Source organism: Sorex fumeus, unplaced genomic scaffold (genome assembly GCF_029834395.1).
Source record: "Sorex fumeus unplaced genomic scaffold, SorFum_2.1 ptg000007l, whole genome shotgun sequence".
NCBI classification, from domain to species: Eukaryota; Metazoa; Chordata; class Mammalia; order Eulipotyphla; family Soricidae; genus Sorex; species Sorex fumeus.
In genome coordinates this window covers 39,421,294-39,446,203 of record NW_026606064.1, presented here as the reverse complement: position 1 = coordinate 39,446,203, position 24,910 = coordinate 39,421,294, and the positions used below count along the sequence as shown (strand labels likewise).

At 43.1% G+C, this 24,910-nt stretch overlaps 1 protein-coding gene across 1 annotated transcript in view; it reads right to left on the bottom strand.

The window, feature by feature from the left end:
- The window catches only part of ABCB10 (ATP binding cassette subfamily B member 10), a 39,559-nt gene extending 16,761 nt beyond the window's left edge, over window positions 1-22,798 (bottom strand). Inside the window, exons 1-6 of the mRNA XM_056130712.1 lie at window positions 22,164-22,798; window positions 12,007-12,207; window positions 10,578-10,780; window positions 6,378-6,512; window positions 2,626-2,772; window positions 2,005-2,140 (exon numbers count right to left, since the gene is read on the bottom strand). Of these exons, the coding sequence (XP_055986687.1) occupies window positions 2,005-2,140; window positions 2,626-2,772; window positions 6,378-6,512; window positions 10,578-10,780; window positions 12,007-12,207; window positions 22,164-22,635 (1,294 nt within the window). The 5' untranslated portion in view covers window positions 22,636-22,798. The remainder of the gene's footprint in view (window positions 1-2,004; window positions 2,141-2,625; window positions 2,773-6,377; window positions 6,513-10,577; window positions 10,781-12,006; window positions 12,208-22,163) is intronic.
- Window positions 22,799-24,910: the final 2,112 nt, after the last annotated feature.

The following is a 24,910-nucleotide window of genomic DNA, read 5'->3' as shown; positions in this document are numbered from 1 at the left end:
AATCAAACAAACAAAAACCAAAAACCAATGAACTTCACTAAAGCACTAAAAATCCTGAGGCTTTATACTGGAAAGATAGCATAGCAGGTACGGTTTAATCCCCAGAACCACAGATAGTCTCCTGATAGTATCCTGAACACCACTAGGAGTAATTCCTGAGAACATAGCCAGGAGTAAATCGTAAGCATTGCTTGGAGTGGTCCCAGTGTGCCCTCTCCAGATCTACAACACTTTTAGATGTCTCTGGAAGTCTCTCCAGAAAATATCCTCATTTGCCTGCAAATGTCTAAGAAAAAAGTCTCTACCTTTAACAAGTATACACAAAACTCTAAAACAATAAAAACTATCTGAACCCTAGTTCTGCTCATTAGATCTCAAATTATTTAACCTTCTCATCTTTTTTAATAAAAAACTATTTTTTTTTGTTTTTCAGGCCCACCCAATAGTTCTCAAATCTTACTTTTTGTTCTTGTGATTTGTTTGGGGGCCACACTCAACAATGCTCAGGGATTTCTCCTGGTTCTACATTCAAGAATTACTCCTGGCAGTGCTTGTGGGACCAACTGGGATGTCAGGGATAGAACCCTGGTCAGCTTCACGCAAGGCAAGTACTGCTCTAGCCCTAAGGGTTTACTTTTGACTCTGCTCAGGGATCATACCTGGAGAGCTCAGGGGACCATACAGGGAGCCAGAAATTGAACCCAGGTCAGCCAAATGCAAGGCAAATGTTCTACCTGCTTTACTATCTCTTTGCCATATCCAAAAATCACTTGTCCCTTTTTAACTGGAAACCAGAAAAGATAGAGATAAGAAAATGTCACACTAGGGGCTGGAGCATTAATACACTTGCTTACTTGCTTTGCATGTAGCAGTCCTAAGTCAGATACCCAGCACCACATATGGTCCCCTAAGCACTGCCAGGAGTGATTCCTGACTGTAGAGCCAGGAGTAAGCCCTGAGCAGTCAGGTGTCCCAACACAAAATAAAACAAAACAACTATTTAAGAATCTGGAGCAATAGTTCAGTAGATAGTTCATTTGCCTTGCACATGGCCAAGACAGGTTTGATTCCCCACATCACATAAGGTCCCCTAAGCCCTGAGTGCAGAGCCAAGAGTAAGTCCTGAGCACAGCTGGGTGTGGCCTCCAAATGACACAAAACAAAAAATTCACTCTATTTAGCTTAATCTTATTGGACCTTGTCTCCCTCCCCCACCGTGACTTTTTTTTTTTTTTTGCTTTTTTGGGTCACACCCGGAGATGCACAGGGGTTACTCCTGGATTTATACTCAGGAATTACTCCTGGCAGTGCTCAGGGGACCATATGGAATGCTGGGAATCAAACCCAGGTCGGCTGCGTGCAAGGCAAATGCCCTACCCGCTGTACTATCGCTCCAGCCCCCTCTCTCCTCCCCATGAATAGACAACAAAATCTTTGATCATTGCTGACATTAGAAGGTATGTGATTTGCCCATCAATATCTGTCCTTGATTATGTTTTCTTTCACACGGGTTTAGCACCAACCTTCCTGCTTCCTGCAGTCTATGATCAAAGTAAACAAGGTAAAATGCAGGTAGAGAACAATGCTCCAAGAGGACCCTGAGTAAAGGAAGGTACAGGAAACCTGTAGAAATCTGTCAAGTCCCACAGAGGAACTACTCACTAAGACAGCAGGATCACACTCATATATATTTTAATTTTTTTGCAGGGAGCGTTCAGACCTGAGAGTGTTCAGGGGCCTATTTTGGCTCTGTGCTCAGGGGTCACTTCTGGCTGTGCTCCAGGCTCCATATGATGCTGGAGATCAAACTTGGTTGGCCACATGCAAGGTAAGCATCTTAATCCCTGTCTATCCTCTGGCACCTTTTTCTTTCAGAGTCATTATAGTAAATGATTTTCCCATTGAAACCAATTGATGAGAGATGGAATAATGAGAAAGTCAAATTTGTGTTTCAGAAACTATAACCTGATTAAAAACCTTTTAACTCCTATTTAAATTATATACCTCCAATGCTTACTCCAACCCAGAAAGCATACATGAGGAACGAAGAGAGTTCACCCACTGTCATGTGGGCACTGCCCATCAGCAACCCTCCTTTGTACAGGACAGAAAGCACAATCAGGTTCCCAGAGAGCCCAGTCTGTGAAACGAAACATACATAGATATTAAGTGGGAACCAAAGACCTCAAATACAAAAAAGTAGTAATATGGTCTAAAATTTTATTTTTACATTAACTATCAGAGCAAGATTTTTTTACAAAATATTAATTTTTAAAAATGAATTGAAATTTAAAAATAATTCCAATATATTGCAGTCTTAAAGGAAATGATCTCATCAATTTCCACCTTGTCTGTCTGGAGTGGAGATGAGACTTTACATGTTCAGCCAGTTACCTGGTAGAGCTAGGCTGCTAATGTGAATTACATGCTGTTTTGTTCTTACCACCCAATGCCTTTTCTTTAACTATGTTAGCATTTCCTCCTCCTCTATTATAAAAATATCTTAAAGAAAGAAATGCTTAGTCCCGAGTTAGAATAGAATAACTTTTTATTATGGTAAGAATCATAGAAAATTTCTCCCAATAACATTTGCCCTTTTCACTTTTTCCAAAATAATGTACTTACTGCTCCAAAGAAGCCAGCCCGAGCAAATGCCTCTTTCCTTGCTAATTGCATCACATAGTCCACTTTGCTGGTGTATTTCTTTATTTCAGTCGTTTCTTTACCAAAAGCTCGAACAGTCCTTATATTTCCAATTCGTTCCTCAGCTAGCTGGGAGAATAATAAATACATCTCAGGGAATGGGAGATCACATTCCAAGATTTATAGAGGCAAAATTAAAACATGGTTCTCATGGCTTGGGGAAAAAGCATAAGGCTTTTTTTCCCCCAAAAATCAAATGGCTCAAATGGTCATGAGTTCAAATCACCAGTATCCCAAAGGAGTCCATGACAGCTCGGCTGTCTGTGATCCCTGGGTCTATAAATGCTATCCAGCTACAAAAGGGGTATGGCCTCAGCAGAAATGCCACCTGCACTTCTATGTTCATTGCAGCACTATTCATAATAGCTAGAATCTGGAAACATCCTGAGTGCCTGAGGACAGACAACTGGATACAGAAGCTATGGTACATCTACATAGTGGAATACTATGCAGCCACCAGGAAAAGATGAAGTCATGGAGTATGTTTATAAACGAATGGACTATGATACTCTTCTTTTACAAACAAAGAGTACCATGCTGAGTGAAATGAGTCAGGAGAGGGACAAACATAGAATGACTGCAATCATTTGTGGGATATAAAATACACAGAATGAGATTCTTACCCAAGGAGAGTAGAAATGAGGGCCAGGAGGATTCACCCATGGTTGGAAGCTTGCCACAAGTGGTGGAAAGAGGGCAGATGGGATAGAGAAGGGACCACTATGAGAATGATAGCTGGAAATGATCACTCTAGACAAGAACTGATTACTGAAACTAGGTAAAGGGATATACATGAAAACCTTTCCATACCTGTAATGCCCCAAAGGAAAGAGAGAGAGAAGAAAAGTGCCTGCTGTAGAGGCAGACTTGGGGTGGGGAATGGAAGGAGGACATTGGTGGTGGGAAATGAATGCTGGTGATAGGATAGGTGTTGGAACACTGTATGATGGAAACCCAACAATGAACAACTTTTGTAACTGTGTATCTCATGGTGATTTAATAAAAACAAACAAACAAAAGGGGTTGCAAGCACCCAACCCAAAACGTGAGTAAGCACTATGGCTGAGAAGTGCCGGCAAGCACCAGAACCACTGCAACTGAAGGGGAACAAACCCTGAAGACATTGCAGCCAAGTGTGTCCATAACAAGAAAGGGAAGAGGAAGGAGGGGATGAAAATTAACAATAAAATGTGGATTTTTTTTTGCTTTTATTTTTGCAGGGGGGTGGGGATCACACCCACAGATGCTCAGGGATTACTCCTGGATCAACACTCAGGAATTACTCCTGGCAGTGCTCAGGGGACCATATGGGATACTGGGATCAAACCCAATCAACCATGTACAAGATAAACACTTTGTCAGCTGTACTATCACTCCAGCCCAAAAATGTGGGTTTTTAAAAAAAAAATTGATTTTGTTGTTGGGACTATGACAGTGGTGCACTCAGGAATCACTCCTGGTGGGCTTAGGACTGAACTCTGGTCATCTGTGTGCAAGGCAAGCACCCTACTTGTAATAGTACTTCCTGTACTATTGCTGTGACCCCTAAACATGGTTTTTACTTTAAGACACTACGAATAAAAAGGTGCTCATAATACATGTGTAAGTCAAAAATTAGCTAAAAAATGTTTTAAATTTTTAAAAAAATTCTTAAAAAATGGAGCATATAGAAAAATCTATAATAGGATTGTATATAGAATAATCAGTTAAGTACATATATACATAAGTAGAAATATACAGAAATATAAACAGAAGGGTCAATGGAGAAAATAAATCTGTCTTTGTTTTTGGGCCAACCAAAACAGTGCTCAAGGATTATTCCTGGAAGGTATGTGGTACTTTGTGCAAGGTACCCACTATACTCTCTATCACGATCACGATCACGACCACCCTGTTGTTCGTCGATTGCCTCGAGCAGGTGCCAGTAACGTCTTCTTCGTCCTAGCCCTGAGATTTTTTTTTTTTAAAGTGCCATATTCAAGGCTTTTTCAGGGTTAGGAGAATGAGACCCATCATTGTTACTGGTATTTGGCATATTGGGTATACCACGGGGAGTTTGCCAGACTCTGCCGTGTGGGCATGTTACATTTGGTAGCCTGCCAGTTTGACTGAATTAGGAATGAGATGATAAGATGTTGCGCTATACTCTCTATAGACTACCTAATTTTTGGGGGGGGCAAAGGGGCCATTACCGGCAGTGTTCAAGGCTTTCTCCTGGCAGGCTCAGGGGACCATATGGGTGCTGAGGAGCGAACCCAAGTTGCCTGCATGCAAGGCAAGTACATCATCCCTATTTTGCTGGTCCCCAGCCTGCATAAATTTTTTATTATACAGGGAAAAAGATACATAAAAAGGATAGATTTCAAAATGTTAGTAACATTAATTTTGAGAGGATCATATATGTTTTTATGTACATTTTCAAATCTATTACAAACATGCATGGTTTTAATAACAAAATATAACAATTATTTTTTATTTTTTTAAAGAATGAAAAATTGGACAGAGGGCTGGAGAGATAGTACAGCAGAAAGGACCAATCTAGGTTTGATCCCCGGTATCCCATATGGCTCCCCAAGCAACACCAGGATTGATTCCTGAGCACAGTGCTATGATTAACTCCTGAGCATCACTGGGTGTGGACCAAAAACTAAAAATAAACGAACCAATTGGACAGCAGTGCAAAGCTACCTTTACTAATTAATGAAGAATAAAGTGCCAGTCACAAACTTTTCAAAATATGATTAGTCTTTTGGTCCTATAACAATAGTGTTGGGGTGAGTGATAACACTGCAGGTAAGAAGCTTGCCTTGCATGGGCTGATCCAGGTTCAATCCCTGGTATCCCCTATGGTCGCCTGAGCACTGTCAGGAGTAATTTCTTAGTGCAATGTCAGGAGTAACCCCTGAGTATCGCCAGGTATGATCCCCAAAGCCAAAAAGGGAAAAAAAAAAAGAGTGATTAACAAGCCAGGTCAGTCTGTGCATCAAAGAAAAAAGGAAGGAAGGAAGGAAGGAAGGAAGGGAGGGAAGGAGGGAGGGAAGGAGACAGTATAGTGTATAAAGCACTTGCATGCATTGCATGTGCCAGACCCTGAACCCATTTGATCCCAGAGCCCACCAGGAGTGATCTCTAAATGCAGAGCCAGTAATAAATCCTGAGCACAGCCATGCATGGCCAAAAATACGCCCCCCCCCCAAAAAAAAAGTAAAGGGGTGGGTGGGGTCGAGGAAGGGAGGGGAATGGAATGGATGATTACAAAAGGCCAGAAAGTTACAATAACACATAACAGCTTGCTTTGCATGCAGACAACCTGGATTAAATCCCTGGTATCGCATATGATCCCCCAACCCTTGAGCATAGAGCCAGGTGTAAGCCCTGAGCACAGCCAGAAAACTGGTTTTAGTATGGCCCAAAAACTAAAATAAAAAAAAATAGAAAGAAATAGTGATTAAAAAAATGTTTAGTTAAACTTAATCTACTCTGAGCATTAGAAGCATTAGATAGTAATCTCTTCTAGAAAGCTGAGTTTTTTAGTTTTTTAAGATCTTAGAGTCTAATTTAAAGTAACTTACACTTTTTTTAAAGCCTAAGTACATCCTATAGGGTCTTCCCACTGATATATTGGCTCTGGGTTTATTCTAGTTAAGACCTTGAGGATAGAGAAAGGCACTTACCTGAGTAGCTTGTGCCAGGGAGTCCTGAGTGACTTTTGTCATTTTTCGTAGGTATCGTCCATAAATCACAGCAAGGATAGATATTGGAGGCACCACACTCAAAACAAAAGTGGCCAGAGTAGGTGAGACAAAGAACTGTCAAAAACAAAAGCCAAAAAATGCTTATTACCTGATACTTATTAACGTATCAAGAAATTCTCATTAACTACTGAGGTTTTTGTTAATAGGTTGGCAAGTGCTGTCTCTCAACTGTGAATATTAAGCATGCTACACTGAAGTAACACTATAGCACTGTCCTCCCACTGTTCATCGATTTGCTCGAGCGGATGTCTCCATTGTGAGACTTGTTACTGTTTTTGGCATATCGAATACACCACAGGGAGCTTGCCAGGCTCTGCCGTGCGGGCGGGATACTCTCAGTAGCATGCCAGGCTCTCTGAAAGAGATGAAGGAATCAAATCTGGGTCGACCGCATGCAAGGCAAACACCTTACCCGCTGTGCTATTGCTCCAGTCCACTCTAGTAGTAGTAACACTAATGAGGGAGGCGCTAAAGAGAGGGTGGAAGCACTTTGGCCTCCCACCCTATACCACTTCTGGTCTGTAAGACCATGGTGTTCCACATTACAGAAATCGGAGGCAGACCAGGAGTGAAGGAGGCCTGTTCTTCCCCACAGTGGCCAGATAACACCAGGAATTTTGTATGCAAGTATAGACTACGACAGGGGCACTGAGCAAACAGAGCAACGTGCGTCACTGGAATGATCAAGATGGCTAGAGGAGAAAAATGCCCAACCTATATCAGGACCAGATTGCATATGAGAAGCCCAAGTTTAATCTCTGGTACCATATATGGTCCCCAAGCACTACCAAGAGCAACTCATAAGCACAAAACAAACAGTAGTCCCTCAGTAACTCTGGGTGTGGTCCACAAATTAAAAAATAATTATTTACTCACAAATGAATCTCTGAAGACAGCAGCACGCTGCAGAGATGTCTTCCCACCCTGCACAAGGCACCTTGGAGGGGGGCAGGTGTGTCCATCCATCTACCCCAAATGAACCCTGGCAGTCACAAACTTTCAGAATCCAATTGCCCCCTTCTCTCAGCCGACCTTCACAGGTTTGTCCCAAGTTCCTCATGCATGAGAATGAATCCACTGAAAAACCTAGTAATGCGGGACTAGTGCTGAAAACGTCCAGGTTTCATGGAGTTGGAGTTGGGCCACCTCCCCCCATCTCCGCGCCCTTCTGGTTCCCTGGGAGTCACATCCACGAACTGCTTCTAGGCACCATTTAAGTGCATTAACGTCCATGATTCAGAGACTCGGATGAATCTCGGAAGAGAGCAGTATGCTGCAGAGATGCCTCTGGACCCCAAATATTAAAAATATTAAAAATTTTATAATTCCAGGAGCGTGCAACATCTTATGCTATTCCTAACAAATAATAAAAAATACACGATTTAGCATCTGCCTATGGGGCAGGCTTGGGTGGTGGGGGGAAAATTCGAGATAATGGTGGTGGGAAGGATCTTCTTCCAGAACTTTGCTTCTCAAGTAGAATGACATTTCAAGACATGTCTTCTATTCTATAAGTCATATCTATAGGTTTACTCTGACAACACATTCTTTGCTTTGAGCTGAATGCTGTGTTGGACAGAGAAGATAAACACCCACGCCGTTTCACTATTAGAAAGCAATAGTTAAGTTCTTATCTAGAGACAAGCGGGGATGTAGAACTTCACTGTCTAAAATGATAACCCTCAAATAATTAATGAGATTTGAAACAGGGCTGTGACTGAAAAGTAGAATTTTTTTTATCTTAAACAGTTTAAGTTTTTATTTTCTTAATTTTAAGAAGAAAGGTGCGATGCTAGGGAGAGAATAGGGTTTTAAGGTACATTACTTGAATACAGCTGACTTCGGTTTGATCCCCAGCACCACATGGTCCCCCAATCATCACTGGGTACAACCCTGGGTATACACCCAAGCACCACTTGGTTTGACCCTCTAAGTACTACTGCAATGACCTAGGTTATCCCTAGCATCTACAGGACCCTTTGCAACTCTGCATCCTTGAACCCCCTTATTGAGCCATTGGTCCAACTGACCAAGAGATATTCCATAAATATAAAATGCACACTGGATTTCAAAATAATAGTATTATATATATAAAATGTCAGAATATAATATACAATATAGAAATACATATATTGATATATAGAAATATATATAAAAATATCTTTTTATTTTGGGGTCACACCATCAGAACTTAAGAGGCATTCCTGTCAAATTGCTGGTTAAGTGGATAACAGTGGATAACTTGGGACTAAACCCAGGGCTTTTAATAAAAAACAAGCAGAATATTCCATAGAGCTATATCCTCAATCCTAATCAATAATTTCAATTTTAGTTATATGTTGAGTTAATATTTTTAATACTGGATAAATAATATATTTATTGGATTAAGTAAAAAATATTATTAAAAATAACCTCATCCTGGGGGTGGAAAGACAGGACAGTGGGCAGGGTGCTTGCCTTGCACACAGCCCACCCAGGTTCAATCGCTTGCAGCCCAGGTGGTCTCGCAAGCCCAGCAGGGTTGATCCCTATCCATGAGCACACAGTCAGAAGTAGACCCTAAGAACCATGGAGTGTGATACAGAATGGTTTTTAAAACCCTCCTCTTTCTTTTTGCTTTTTTTCCTAAGATTTTATTGGCTGTTTTGAGGATTGGTACAGACATTTCAATTTGTATACAATTTTTAATATACTTACAGAGAGTCTGAAAAACTATAGAGTTGTGATTCCTTTTTAAATAGTTATTCCAGTGACTTTCCACTTTACAATTTAAAGACAAAATTTTCTTACCTGGAAATCAAGTACCAGTATTTTCAAATAAATGTTGATAAGTTATTACATCCTAAATCCTACTAATTCACAACTTAGTGTCATATACACAACATACTCAAGTTCTTTACCTTGCACAGCACAGTAACAAAAACTAGAAAAATTGGATGGCCAAGACCAACAATGTTAAATCAAGTTCATGAAATTCTGACAGGAAAAGCCAGGACCAAGGAATGGTTTTCTTTAGGAAACATTTCTATCAAACACAGCACAAAAACAGAGCAGTTAAATTTTTTATTTAATTTGATATTTTTTATTTAGTTTAAGATCTGGGGCTGGTGAGATAGCACGATGGGTAGGGTCCTTGAATGGTCCCCTGGGCATTGCCAGGAATAATTCCGGAGTGCAGAGTCAGGAGTGACCCCTAAGCATCACCAGGTGTGACCCAAAAATCAAAATAAATGAATATAAAAGAAAATTTTCAAGATCTATAAATGCACAACTGTTACACCAAACTGAGATTTTCTGTGCTTTATATACACAAGATATAAAAACCTTTCCTCTAGCTATGGAATGTTAAACTGATACCCAAGACATTCAAAGCCTTCCATATTCAATATCCCACTATTCTCTGGTTGTACCAAATATAAATAACCAACAAACAACTTCACCTCATTAAAAAAAAAACACTTACCCTTACAAAATGATATGAGGCAGTATTCCCTCCTCTTAAAAGTGTTTCTAGAGCTACTAAAAACCTTGCATTTACAAAAATTCGGTAAAAATATTCCTCTGGGTTGCACAAGAAGGGAGATGGGGTACAATGGTACGTATGGGACATGGCAGATATCAGACTTGGTGTCTCTTCATTGTCTCTGCTGTGCCAGAGGCTGGCCTCGCCTGGTTTTTGATTCTTCATTCTCTGAAGGTCTTTGGTTTCTTGGTTAGCTATGTTCACTGTTTTCCCTTGGCTCCCCTCTTCCCTTTTGCGTGCACTTTTTTGTCTAAAGATTAATCCTTCTTTGCCACTTTTTGAGCTTTGTTTTGACTTTTGTGGGGGCCACACCCAGCCGTGTTCAGGCCTCACTCATGGCTCTGAATCAGGAATCACTCCTGGTGGGCTCATGGGACCATATGGGATGCCAGGCATCAAACAGGGATTGGCTGCGTACAAGGCCAATGCTCTACCTGCATTACATCTCTTTGGCCCCCTCCTGCAACTGATGGCACTCATGGCTAACTGGCTTATCGAGTATGAGAACAACTCACCTTGAACTCACCTTCTTCTTGAGAGGCGTGGTGCAGTCAAGCCCTACCCAGAAGATACCAACAAAAGTTCAGCTGACTTACCATCATGCTAATGCCAACAGAAGCCTGGGCCCCAGCCCTGAGCCCATCGGAAAGATTTTCTGTCACTGAGCGCCCCAAAAGAGCAGTGTCTGATGAGAGGCGGTTAATCAATTCTCCTGTGCGAGTCTTGTCAAAGAAAGCAACCTCCTGCTTCATAATGGAGGAGAACAAAGAAGCCCTCAATCTATTCACAATGCGCTGACCTGCAAAAGTAAACCAGGATGGTGTCAGTATGGGAGCCTAGTGGATAGATCATGGCCTAGTCTGACCAAATCACTCCTTCAGATTTGCCATAGTCTCTGAGGCACAACTGGTGCCCTGCATCAATCTGGTAAGAACAGACTCTCCTGTGCCCTAGTAATGAGTACCATATTTTTCTTAGTAACTACTGACTATGGGTGTTGAGGAAAGGATACAGTAATAAAATAAACATAACTAAGAGATATTTTTAACCTATCATTTACAAAGTAGTTTTATTACATTAACTTCTCAAAACCTATCTTTGACCCTCCTTAGCAACCCTTTTCTGTATTGAACTTTTAAATGGAAAAACTAGTTAATTATCTACAAAGTATTTTATTAGCCAAATGGAGAGCAACTAACTTAGACGGGTGTCCTGGACTCTATCGTTTCTGTGTTTGTCTTCTACCTATTAACAAGTAAGCCTAATCACAAAAATATTGTCGAACATGTTAACTCAGCTTGTGATTCTAAAAGGGAATAACAAGCATGGAGGGAATCAACAGATTCTGAAGCTCCTAGATGACCCAGAACTCCAGGTCTGGGTTTTTTGGGGAGAGAGGGGTGTTGTTAGTGGGGGTAGAGTCTGGGGCATACCGGGTAGTGTTTACTGCCTCTATGTGCAGGTATTTTTCTGGGTGGTGCTCAGGGAACAATATGCAGTGCTGGGGATGGAATCCTGGTTCTCCACATGCAAGGCAAATGTCTTACCTGCTGTACTATCTCATTGGCCCCCCAACTCTAGCTTCTTGACTGAGGACCCCTCTCAAATCTCCCATAGACATAGGGAAACAACTCAGTCTCATTAAAACTCATTAAAAGTTTGAGTTGAGGGGCTGGAGAGATACAGTGTTGAAAGCATTTGCCTTGCATGCAGCCCACCTGTGTTCTATCTCTGGCACCACATATGGTCCCTGAGAACAGAGCCAGGAGTAGGACCTGAGCACAGCTGAGTGTGATCCAAAAACTGAAGAAAAAAGTGAGTTGAAATGAACGATCAATTTAAATAGTTCATAACTATCCCATCTAGCAAGACATAGGATTCGTCACGATTGACTTCGACGCCAGGAAGTGAGGGTAATACTAAAGTCTGTAGCACTTGAAACTTGAGGCCCAGACAACCACTCTGACTCCACTACCTACATGCTCCCTAGGATGACTCACTCACCAGAGACAAGGGACTCTTTACCTGAAGTTTGCATGAGGTAGACACGAACACCATTCGCAGCAGCACCACACAGAAACACACCACTGAGTGCCAGGCAGAACTGGGTCAAGCTGCTGCTGTATTCCACAGTGGGGTTGGTATAAATGACATCGATTATCTTCCCCAGAAAGAAGGGAGCAGACATGGTGATGACACTGGACATGGCTAGAAACCCAACAGCAGCTGAAAAACACAGGCAATTCTCAGGTTCATTAGCGCTTCAGCAAAGTGGCAGATGCTGAGTCCCCAAGCTTCCTTACCAGTAAACTGTAAGAGCTGCTCTCAATAGCTAGGTGCTTTCCTCCCTTAACTCCCGGAGATCGTATGGGTTCTCAGGCCAAAACAAGTAATCCAGTACCCAACTAAAAGAAATTACATTATCTTGGTCTGATCATCTCTTCCTTGGCAGGTACAACTGAGAACTCTAAAACTCTGTTCTGCCCTCTCTCCCCTTTCCATACATGTTGATCTCAGATGACATTTCCCCTATATTCATACGATATATATTATTATTCCTTGGCATCAATAACAAGTCTCACAATGGAGATGTTACTGGTGCCTGCTCGAGCCAATTGATGAACTACGGGAGGACAGTGCTACAGATAGTTCTACATTCTTTGTCATCAAACTGCATTTTAGTATGGAGATAAAACCATGCAACTTAAGCTCCTGATTATAGCTAATGTTTCAAAAACATTTTAACACTTGAAAATCAATTCCAGGGGCTGCAACAGTACAACAGAAAAGCCGTTTTCCTAGCACGTGACAGGGCCAGGTTCCATCCCCAGCATCCCATATCCCATACATCTCTTGAGTACAACCAGGATAATTTCTGAGTGCACAGCCAGGAGTCATCCATGACCATTACTGGACGTGTCCCCCAAACAAAATTTAAACAAAACAAAAATCAATTACAGGCATTAATTATACATGTGATATGTTCCTTTCTAATATTGCTTCTTTGGGGGAATGAAGCACCAAAATATCAAGATTATATGAAAATAAATTGTGTTTGTATAATTGATCATGAAAATAAATAAGAAAACAATTATTCGTTCAATACTCTAATAAAACACAGGGGGCTGGAGTGATAGCACAGCGGGTAGAGCATTTGCCTTGCATGCGGCCCAACCTGAGTTTGATTCCCAGCATCCCATATGATTCCCAGCATCCCAGGGGTAATTCCTGAGTGCATGAACCAGGAGTAACCCCTATGCATCGCTGGGTGTGACCAAAAAAAAAAAACACATGGGATTCTTATTAGAAATGAAAACATCAATAAATTCAATTAGGAAAAACACATATCCTAGATAACCACAATCATAATAAGAGGAATGCAAATTTAAATTACAAAGATATACCATTTTCCATCTATTATATTGGAAAAGATTAAATACTTTGATAATAAACTGTTAGTGAAGCTATGAGAAAATAAGAGCTTTAAACTTTCCCCCCCGCCCTTCAGTGAAAGGGACTGAAGAAATAGTATAGCGGACAGAGTTTGTCTTGTATGCAGCCAACCCTGGTCCAATCCCCAGTACCACAAAGCATGCAGTGGCCAGAGTGTTAGAAGTGATCCCTGCGTATAGAGCAAAGAGTAAGTTCTAAGCACTCCTATGCTCCCCAAACAAAACAAACTTATCTTATATAGCAGGTAGGGTGCTTGCCTTGCATGCAGCTGACCAGGGTTCAATCGCTGGCACCCCATAAGGTCTCCTGAACCCTATCAAGTGTGATCCCTGAGTGCAGAGCCAGGAGTAATCTCTGAGCATGCTGAGCATGGCCAAAAAAACAAACAAAAAATTAAATTGTAAGTGGGAGTGCAAACTGACATAAGGGCAATGAAAAGTTATGTGATCATACTGTTCAAACTATAAAGGCAAAGTTGGACTGATCTAGCAATGTCATATCTAACCTAGACATAGTCATTACAATAATGCATGTCAGCCAACTATTCACAGTGGTCAAAATATTCAAATGATATAAACACCTATCAATGGGAAAAAGTTAAATCAACTATGGAGCATTTATTTGATGAATACCAGGCAGTCATTTAAAAGAGTAGCTCAAAATAAGGCAAGATTCTTTTTTTTTATAATTTTTTAATTAAATTTTTTTTTAATTTTTATTAGTTAAACACCATGAGGTACAGTTGTAGACTTACAAATTTTTGTGCTTGGGTTTCAGTTATACATGATTGAATATCCATCCCTCTACCAGTGCCCATTCTCCACCACCACTGATCCCAGTATCCCTCCCACCCCCATCCCCCCCATCCCACCCTGCCTCTGTGGCAGGGCATTCCCTTTTGTTCTCTCTCTCCTTTTGGGTGCTGTGGTTAAGGCAAGATTCTTTATTTAAAAAGTCCAGGACAGGGGCCAGAGCAATAGTACAGCAGGTAGGGCATTTGCCTTGCATGAGGCCGACCCGGGTTCAATCCCCGGCATCCCATATGGTCCCCCAAGCACCGCCAGAAGTAATTCCTGAATGCAAAGCCAGGATTAACCCCTGAGCATCACTGGGTGTGACCCAAGAAGAAAAAAAAGTCCAGGACAAAAAATAAAATAAATATAAAATTTAAATGTGTGAGGTTTCTTGATTTTTTGTTTGTTTGTTTGTTTTATCTTGGAGTCAAACCCAGTGATACTCTGGGTCACTCTTAGCTCTGTGCTCAGGGGTCACTCCTGATGGTGTTCAGGAGACCATACAGTTCTGGGGATTAAACCTGGGCTCCCTACATACAAAACATGCACTCTAACCAGTTGAGTTATCTCCAGCTTACTTATTAGTTTCTCAAGTCTACACAGAAAATCTCCAGAAGAGAAACAGGAAGTATAACACAGGCTCCTTCTGAAAAGTGGCAGTAATAGTCTGGGAACCACTGGGGGATAATAGGGAAAGTATGAGGTGGGGGAAAACTCTGGTGAAGAGTTTGGTGTTCAAGCATAGTATATATGAAACCCAATCATTAACAGTATTGTATTTAGAATACACAGTGCCTAAATTTTTTTTAATTTTAATCTTAACACAGGAATTGAGCCCCAGAAGATGAGAGCTCCTGACATCCTAAGCTGTAATTGCTTCTCTATTTGTGTTTGCTTAATGTTAACACTTTAGTTTAAGGCAGTACTTTTATGTAACAACAGCAAAACCAACAACAAAAAAATAAGAAAAATGAGCAAAACTAAATTTAAAAAATTAAAAAGGGGGACTGAAGAGATAGTACAGTGGGTAGGGTGCTTGCCTGGCACATGGCTGACTAAGGAATCCCATATGGTCCCCCAAGAACCTCCAGGAATGAATGCAGAGTCAGCAGTAACCAGTGAACATCACCAGGAATAACCCCAATACTTAATTAATTAATTTAAAGGGCTGAACAGATAGCTCAAAGGGCTAAGTGCACACTTTGCATTCAGGAGACCTGGGCATGATCCCTGACACCACATGAATATCACCAGATATGACACCTGATCACAGAGCTGGGAGTATCTCCTGGGGACTGCTATCTATGTGTGGAACCCTCCAATAAAAGTATATTGTGATATACTTTAGAGTGATAGTACAGAGAGTAGGGTGTTTGCCTTGCACCCAGCCTACCCGGGTTCAATCCCCACTATCCCATACGATCCTCCAAGCACTGCCAGGAGTAATTCCTGAGTGCAGAGACAGGAGAAACCCTTGAGTATTTCTGGGTGTGACCACAAAAGCCCCCCCGAAAAAAAAAGGATATAGCAAACTTAATGATAACTGGTTACTTAGTTGGCAAATAAGAGTTTTAAGAGAAATGCAAGACTTTTAAGTAGAGAACATTTGGGACAATCACAATCTTTCTCCCCCCCCCAGATCTTCTAACATTCTCTTCTCATGGAGGCCTACTCTGACAACCTTATATAAAACAGAGGTTCTAACCTTATATAAAACAAGGACTGAGAATATGAGTCAATGGTAGTGCTTATGCCTAGAATGCCTAAGGCACTGGCTTCAATCCCTGGCCAAAAAAAAAAACAATAAACAAAAAACAGATTCACATCCTCTTCACTTTCCTCCAACCATTCTCCACCTTCTGACATCTAAATAAATAACCCACTTACTTATTGTCTCTCCATTAAAACATAGAAGATTGTTTTCTGCTTCTTTGTTCATTTTCATTTGGGGTCCACACGTGGGGGTACTCAGGGCTTACTCCTGGCTCTATTATGGTGGTACTCAGGGGACCAAATCAAATGCCAGGGATCAAACCCAAGTAGGCAGCATGCAAGGAAAGCACCCTATCCACTATACTATTGCTCTGGCTCCATTATCTATTTTGTTCACAACACGTAAGATCAAACAATTAGCAGAAACTCAACAAAGATCTGCTGAATGAAGAAAGAAGAAACAAATTGAACTCTGGAAAAGATAGCATAAAAGGATATCAGACCAAAGTTCTTTAATAGCTTCATTCTTAGAAAGGTGACCGAGCTCATAGGTCACATGATGCAGAACCTCACTGAGATCTAATCTGTCTTCCTCATCTTTGCACATTCCAAATACGGGAAAACAGCAGGGGCCTAGTTTGGGAATCAGGCTGTCCCTAAAGCGAAAAAGACTGTAGGATTAGAGCTGGAGCAGGGACCTTGTGATGCAGCGGAGGAAGGAATATTGAGAAATAAAGTGGGGTGATAGCAGGTTCTATGTTATAAAGTAGAATTGGAATTTTGCAGTAAGGCAGATTTAAAAGGCCTTTGTGTTAGAGATGATGGTTTTTCTCTACTGAATCGTAGACATTGCATTTTTAGGTGTCTAAAAATAATTTTTTTCTTTCTTCCTTTTTTTAATATTTATTTATATTTTGGGGTCACGTACAGCACTGCTCAGGGTTTATTCCTGGCTCTACACCCATAAAAAACTTCTGGCAGTGCTCAGGGGATCATATGGGATTCTGGGGATCAAACCGGGTCAACAACATTAAAGGCAAGCGCCCTACCTACTGTACTATCTCTCTGGGCCCCTTTTTTCTTTCTTTCCTTTCTTTTTTGTGGTATCAGGGACCAAATTCAGGCAAGCACTCTTCCTCTAAGCCACAACTCAGGCCCACAAAGAAACATTTCTATGGATGCAGTGACGTGGAACAATGAAGTATAGATTATAAGCCAAAGTGAAGTCACATTTGTTCTGGAAAAGGGAAAAAGATACAAGGGGCACAGAGACTAGTAGGAAGCAGAGTATTTACAAAACTCTGGAGCAATAGGCCAAACAAAGACCAGAGCCCTGGCACATCTAGTAGAAGGTCTGTCAGTGTGCTGAAAAGCTAGGGGTCTATGCTCTATTAGCAGAGAGATGTCTGCCTTTGCTGCTAGCATTTGCTGTCCTGTAAACAGGACATAGTAGAAGCCATAAAAGTAATTAAAAATTTTCTATCTGCCTTGGACTGGAGCGATAGCACAGCGGGTAGGGCGTTTGCCTTGCACACAGCCGACCCAGGTTCGACTCTTTCGTCCCTCTCGGAGAGCCCAGCAAGCTACGGAGAGTATCCCACCCACCCGACAGAGCCTGGTAAGCTACCTGTGGCGTATTTGATATGTCATACACAGTAACAAGTCTCACAATGGAGACATTATTGATGTCCACTTGAGCAAATCGATGAACAACGGGAAGATAGTGCCAATGCTACAATGCTATTTGCCATATTAAGAGTAAAATGGAACAGATAAAATTAACTTTAATAAAATCTTATTTGATCCAACATATCCAAAATACTAGTTGACCTGTACAATAATGGACCTGTCAATATAAATGACCAAAGTATTAATTGACCTATAACATTAAAAAACATAATGAATGGCATATTTTCACTTTTTTAAATACTAAGTCCTTTCAAAATCTTACGTATATTTTACAGTTAAATGAATTCTGACTAGAACATTTTACAGAATAGTTGAAAAAGGTTAATGCTTTCTGAAATTTCCACAGCTGGTCTTTCCAACTATCCCCAAATTTTTGGAGCAATCTCCATCTCAAAGGTGTATCCTCACTTCCATCAGGACTGATCTACTTTATCAGAACCTTTGTTCTGACTTGGCTTCAGGAAATAGTCATTCTAACCATGCCTAGCTTTCTCCTTGACAGCTGAATTTCCTGCTGTTATCAGGCGATACATTCTGGTCAGGTCACAGCTTCATAAATGTTAGCTGCAAACTTTGTACAAGCTCTTGGTGAGCATCTGCTTCTAAGGATAGTTTTAATCTCAAACCTCACAGACTCTTATCAGTAATTTAAGTGAGAGGCCAAAGTGAACACATTGGAAGTAGAGGGAAGCCAGCTTACTTAGAAGTTTACTTAGAAACTTGCTGGGGTAATCAGCTGGTAAGTATCCTGCTCACCACACAAAGAATGCAGGTTGGCACCAACTTTGCACTCTCACAGTTTCTTATGGATCCACAGCTCATTCTTAGAATTGGTCCCCTGCATCTAGTTCACTACAATGAATAGAACCCTCAGTGGGTTTCTTCTATCTGCCCCATATAGCAAGAGTCACTTCTTATCTTATAGGGCCACAGGGGCTCCTCAGTAAGCTCCTGAATATTTTTATTAGTAGTAGTAGTAAACCACTGTGAGCTACAGTTACAAAATCTTCATGTTTGAGTTTCAGCCATACAGTGATCGAACACCCATCCCTCCACCAGTGCACATTTTCCAACACCCATATCCCCAGTATCCACCCCCACCCTCACCCTGCCTCTTTAGCAGACAATTTCCCTCTTTCTCTCTACTTATGGGCATTATGGCTTGCAATATAGATAACGAGAGGCCATCACGTTTGCTCCTTTATCTACTTTCAGCACACATCTCCCACTGCATTTTTTTTTTTTAAGCAAAAGGGATAAGACAAGAACTATCAGTGAAAAAGAGACTGGAGAGCAGATCGCAGCTATAGGAAGATAGCCACAAAGTCTTCACAAAATGAGACACAGGGAGGATCAGGGGGTTCCTTTAGAAGAGGGATGGAAGTAATGCTAAAACTGACCCCACATCTATAAACATTTAAAACCCATTTTTAAAGTTGCCAATACAAATTATCTAAGGACAGAGTTTTAGGGTTACACAGTATTGGTAGTATACTCACAAACTGCTAAAGACAGATGATAAAATTTTTAGTCAAATGTATAGCTGAACTGTGTGGGGGAACCACATCCAGCTGTGCGCAGGGCTTACTACTGCCTCTGTACTCAAATATCACTCCTGACATTGCCCAAAGGACCAAATGGGGAGGTGGGATTCAAACCCAGGTTGGTTGCATGCAACGCAAGTGCCTTACCTGCTGTACATCTATCTCTCTGGTTCCATATAGGTGAATTTTTAAAAAGTCATTTGTATTCATTTTATTAAGTAACAAATTAACATTAGAATTCACTTTTTTTTCAACCTAAGAGCTGGAGTGATAGTACAGCAGGTATTTACCTGACAACATGGCTAACACAAGTTCAATCCTAGGCAGCACATATGATCCTCTAAATCTGGCAGGAGTGATCTCTGAGCACAGAGCCAGAGTAAACCCTGAGCACAACCAGGTGTGAAATCCCCACCTGAGACACACACACACATAAAAAGAAAAAAGACCCTAAGACCAGAAAACAGCTCAAAGGGCCAGTGTACATGCTTTGCCCATGTTGCCACCTCCAGGAACTGTTTCCAAGCACAGAGTTGGGAGCAGGCCTTTAGCACCACTGGATGTAACTCCAAAACAAAAACAAAAGACACACAAAATACGTATAGCCAGTAATACAAACAGATGTGCCAACTTCCCGGGCTACTCTTCTGATGATGGTACAAGTTAATAATGATTCCTCCCTACCCCCTCCAGGCCCTCACACAGACTTCCTCCTTTAAACAATTTTTTAGTTTGGGTCCCCCTCACCTGGCAGTGTTGAGGAACCTAGGATCAAAAATGATGCTCTGCATGCAAAGTATGTGCTCCACTCCTTTGAGCCATGTCTGGAGTCCCCTACATACTCTTTGTTTTGTTTTGGGGGCCACACCTGGCTGTGCTCTGGGCTTATTGCCGACTCTGCTCAGGTATCACTCCTCATAGGCTCAAAAGACCATCTGCAATGCCAGGGATTGAACTTGAGTCGGCTGTGTGTAAAGCCAAGTGCCTAAACTGCCATACTAGCGCTCTGCCCATCCTCCCAGCCCCACACCCCACTGCCCAGGGCTCCTGGTATTTAATCTTAATTATACAAATGCCAACATCCAGATTAACTTCAATATGTAATATCTAATGAGTTCTGCAGAAACCATATGTCCTAATAAGGTTTTTTTTTATTAGATTTGCTCAGAAACTAACATACGTATTATCTGTTAAAAACAATTTTTTTAAAGTAAACCAACCCTAGACTTATTTCCTCAAATTATGTGTTCACAATTATTCTATGCAGCCAATTAGCCCCCCTCTTCTTCAAATAAAAGGAGGTGCAATTCTTGCCTTACTTAAGACGGCTTTAACACACAGGCATGGCAGGACAAGTAAGAATGGGCGATAGGTTGTGGGAATGGTCACGGAAAAGGCAAGGCTGAAACTCCTCAGGGCTGAGTGTGAGTGAGCAAAGTCTACGGCTTAAATACCTTCCTGATAACTTGCCACGAAGCCGGGAGGTGGGGGGGGGGGGGGGGAGAGTGAGTTAGGACACAGAAAGGACCACTAGGACCACTATGACAATGATTGTTGGAAATGATCACGCTTAACAAGTACTGAGTACTGAAAGGAGGTAAAGTGATATATATCTGTTACCCTTTCAATAACAGTATTATGAACCACAGTGCTAAAAGGAAACAGAGAGAGAGAGAGAGAGAGGAAAGAGAGACAGACAGATAGACAGACAGAGAGACAGAGAGGTGTTTGCCAGAGTAAGGTTGGGGGATGGGGAGGGCTGGCAGGAGGAAAACTGGACATTGGTGGCGGGAAACACACACTGGTTAAGGAATTGGTGTTGGAACATTTTATGACTGAAACTCAATTATGAACAACTTTGTAACTGTGAATCACAAGGTGATTTAATTTTTTTTTAAAAAAAAACCTTTCTGACATCTAATAACTTAAACTACAAAACAAATCTAGATTTCCTTATGTTTACTTAGATTTGGGGAAGACCCTACAGTGCCCAGGGTCTCTAAATTTAGGGCTCCATCGGGTCTTAGGCCTACCATCATAGTCTTTGGTAAGGGCACTCTGGACTCCTACTGAGTGCACACAACACCCCCCCCACACACACACACACACAAACACACACATCAGACAGAAAGATGAATCTGACACAGCTCATTTTAACGGCTTACAGTGAGGGGACCTAGTTTCCAAGTTTTCCTTTAAAGGCAGAAGAGAGAGTACAGCAGGTAGGGCGCAAGTCTTACAAAGCTCACTCAGATTCAATTCCCAGCATCCCATTCACCACCAGGAGCAATTCCTTAGAACAGAGCCAGGAGTTAAGCCTTGAGCACCTCCGGGGGTGGCCCCAAAACAAGCAAAACAAAAAATATTTACTTTAGGGCCAGGGAATATGCTGTGTATGAAAATGGCCTAGGTTCCATCCCAGGCAGTGTTGATTTTCCGAAAAGTGTTTAAGAACTTCCTGCTTTCTACTCTGGTAGAAGTATGTGAAGTACATTTGAAAGATTTAGATTGTTTTTGCTTCATCTGACGAAAAAATATCGCTGGTTATTTCCCATTAGCCTAAAACAAATGATGTTCCCCCCCCCCCAAAAAAGTATAAGTGCATAAGACCAAATCATAGTACCAAACGAGGGTGATCTTTACCAAACTTTTTTTTTAACAAAACCTCAGCCCATTCTGAGAAGGCTGGCAAAGACAAAGCGAAACAAATGCAAAGATTCTACTAAAGAATCAGAACTGTGTGCTTAATGCTAAGAAAGCAAACATAAAAGAAATCTGCACATGGGTTTCCAGTCCTAACCCGAAAGCCTTGGTGATAGGAGATGAGCTTTCTGTTCAAACGACTAGGTGGAAACCCCCACCCTCCACCCCCAACTCCCGCCCAGGTTAAGTTCTGGACCTTCCAGCGATGTTATAAACGGGCCCTGGCAGCAGCAGCTGCAGCACGGTGTCCACTCGGTGGCCCGAGGATCAGCCCCCAGGGCCTTACCTGTCAGTCTCCAGCGCTCGGGGTACGCCAGCCTCAGGAGTTTCTGGGCTTCCGAGCGCCCGGCCGCGGCGGGGCGCAGCCCGGAGTCGTTCGGGGCAGGCGCTGATGCCGAGGGCAACGTCGGTCCGCGGCGCCAGGCCTGGTCCCCGGCCCGTGCAGCGACCGCTGCGGGACCACCCGGGAAGCCAGCGCGGGGCGCCAGGGGAGCGCCGGGGGTTCGCGCCCCGGGCCACAGCAGCCGCGCCAGGCCCGCTCCGCCACCGCCGCGGGCCCCCGCGCCCGCACGCTGCCCGCCGCTGACCCAGCGGCACGGGCTCCGCGCGGTTCCCGCGCCCCCGAGGAGCCCCGGCCCCGCGGTCCAAGGTCGCGCCGGCCCCAGGTCAGTCGGCCCCGGCCGCGGGCCCCGAACGCGACAGGCCGGCGGCCGGCGCACCAGCAGCCACAGCGGCCAGGCTGGGGCCAGCGCGTGCATGGCGCCGCGTCCGAGCCTCGCCTCGCCCGCCGAGCCCCGCGAGCACCGAGCCGGGGGAGGACCCTCCCGGCCCCACCGAGCAGAGGGCGTGGACGCGGCGCCGCCCGCCGCCCCGCCCGCTGTCACCCGCCGTCGCTCGCCTCATCAGGCCTGCGTCCCCAGCGCGCTGGGTTAACACACACACCGCCCCCCCCCCCACTCCGCCCCCGGGCCGGGGCCGGGCCCGCCCCCGAGGGCGGCGGAGCGACCCTGCACTCTGCTCTCGCCGCCGCCGAGCCCCCTGCCGCCGAGCCGGCCGTCAGCAGCGCCCCCTGTCGGGGAACCACCACCGGGTCCGAAGGGGGATCCCGGAGAACCGGGCGCGCGGCCTTGCTCGAGCGCGCGCGCGGGCGGAGGAGCGCGCACACGCTCCCTCGCGACTCCCCCGCTGCACTGGCGCCACCCAAACTGGGCCAGATCTGGTCACCGCCAAGTCTGGGCGAGGGGGAAGATCCCGGCTGCTGGACAGGACATGGGGGAGGGTAGCGCAGTGGAAAACGTGGTCCTCCAATAAGACATTTGGAGAACTGAGAAGAGAACGGTCATTTCGTGATGCAAGTATAAAAGCGGCCTGGGTCTTGGTATTTTAGGCCAGGGAAGCCTTGCAAGGAAAATCTAGCCCAGGAGGCCTGAAACCCGGCCAGGACCCAAGGAAGATGCATTCCCGGGGGCTAGTAGGAGCCTACCTGGGGTTTCGGTGTAAAGTCCTGGAGGAAAAAGAATGGATAGATTTTTGTAGATTTGTAAATATTTGTATAGGGCTGGGACGACGGTAAGATTAGTGTAAGTCATTGAGTTGGTTGCAAAAATGTATGGCTTAAAAACAAAAATTCAAAACACACCTGAAACAAGGTCCTTAGTCAAGTGCGAAAGCAAGGGAGATAGCTTCCGGAAGAGTCCTTCCAGCTCTCTGTTTGGCCCACTTGGCCACCAGGGAAATGGCTGGCATTAATTAGGAGTGTTGAAATCCGATCAAGCTGTGCCTGAATCCACTTATTCGTTTTTTTTTTTTTAATTTGTTTGCAGTCAAATGCTCTTGTTTATTTGGTTGGTTTTGAGGGCACAACCAGCAATGCTCAAGGGTTACTCCTGAGCTCTGCACTCAGTAATTGCTTCTGGCGGGGCACTGGGGTATACCCAGGGCAGGGTTTGGGGGATCAAACCAGGTCAGCTGCATGCAAGGCGAGCGCCCTACTTAATGAACTATCTTCTCCAGCCCCTGAAGTCCACTTATTCTGCAGGTGTAGAACAGTGTGTTCGTACCCTTCCACTCGCCCCTCTCCCTCCCACACACACACCCCAGTTCTTGAGCTGTGACTCAGTCTAGAGCCCATTGCAGCAAAGGAAAGTCAGTCCTACCCTCCACAAGCATTGCCGGTACAATGGGTTTCTTCACAGAAAAGAATTTGAGGAGGAGGTGAAGTAGTCAAGCAAGGTAGTTTTCCTTGTGATACCCTTTCAAGAGAGAGCTTAGGCTGCTCCAGAAGGAGAAAAAGCAAGGAATAGCTTTCTGGAGAATGCTATACACAAATTTCTCCAGATTGTCTTAGCCTGGAGTTATCTGCATGTGTGAAAGTTAATCTGGGCTTTACCTCAGGTCATGCATGTATGAAAGTTTATCTGCATGCATGAAAGTTAATCTAGGCTTTGCCTTGACCTCCTGGTGGTCCTTTCACATTATCAGGACCTTTAGAGTCTCCTGTAACTTCTCCTTTTCTGAGGGATACACACTTTTTTTGTGTGTAATGTCTCAGCTTCTCAGTTTTGTGTACTGAACTCATCTCCTAAGAGTTCAAGATTTGCATCTCAATGGAACATGTTCTTTACATCTTGGACTACTTCACAGCTAAATGGTTTCTTCCTAAGTTTTATTATTTCCCAAAAGCTCATTACCAGCCTCCTCCATCTGAATGCAACAACAACAACAAAAAAAAACCCTTTAAGGCAGTAGTTTAAAAATCAAATTTAATGAAAATTCATGACACAGAATCCACCTCTGTATTCGTGCAATCAAGAAGCAGGCAGTTGGCAGCTGGCCTAATCTACCAATTTGTTTTCTAATTTTTTTAAATTTTATTTTATAAGGTTGTTCATGTTAATTGATTACATTCAATATTTCAACACCAATCCCACCACCATTACACCTTCCCACCATCATTTTGAATTTTCCCACCACCATTCAAGCCAGGGGCAGATTCTAGACAATTTATTTTCTATTGCTTATTACGAATATCAG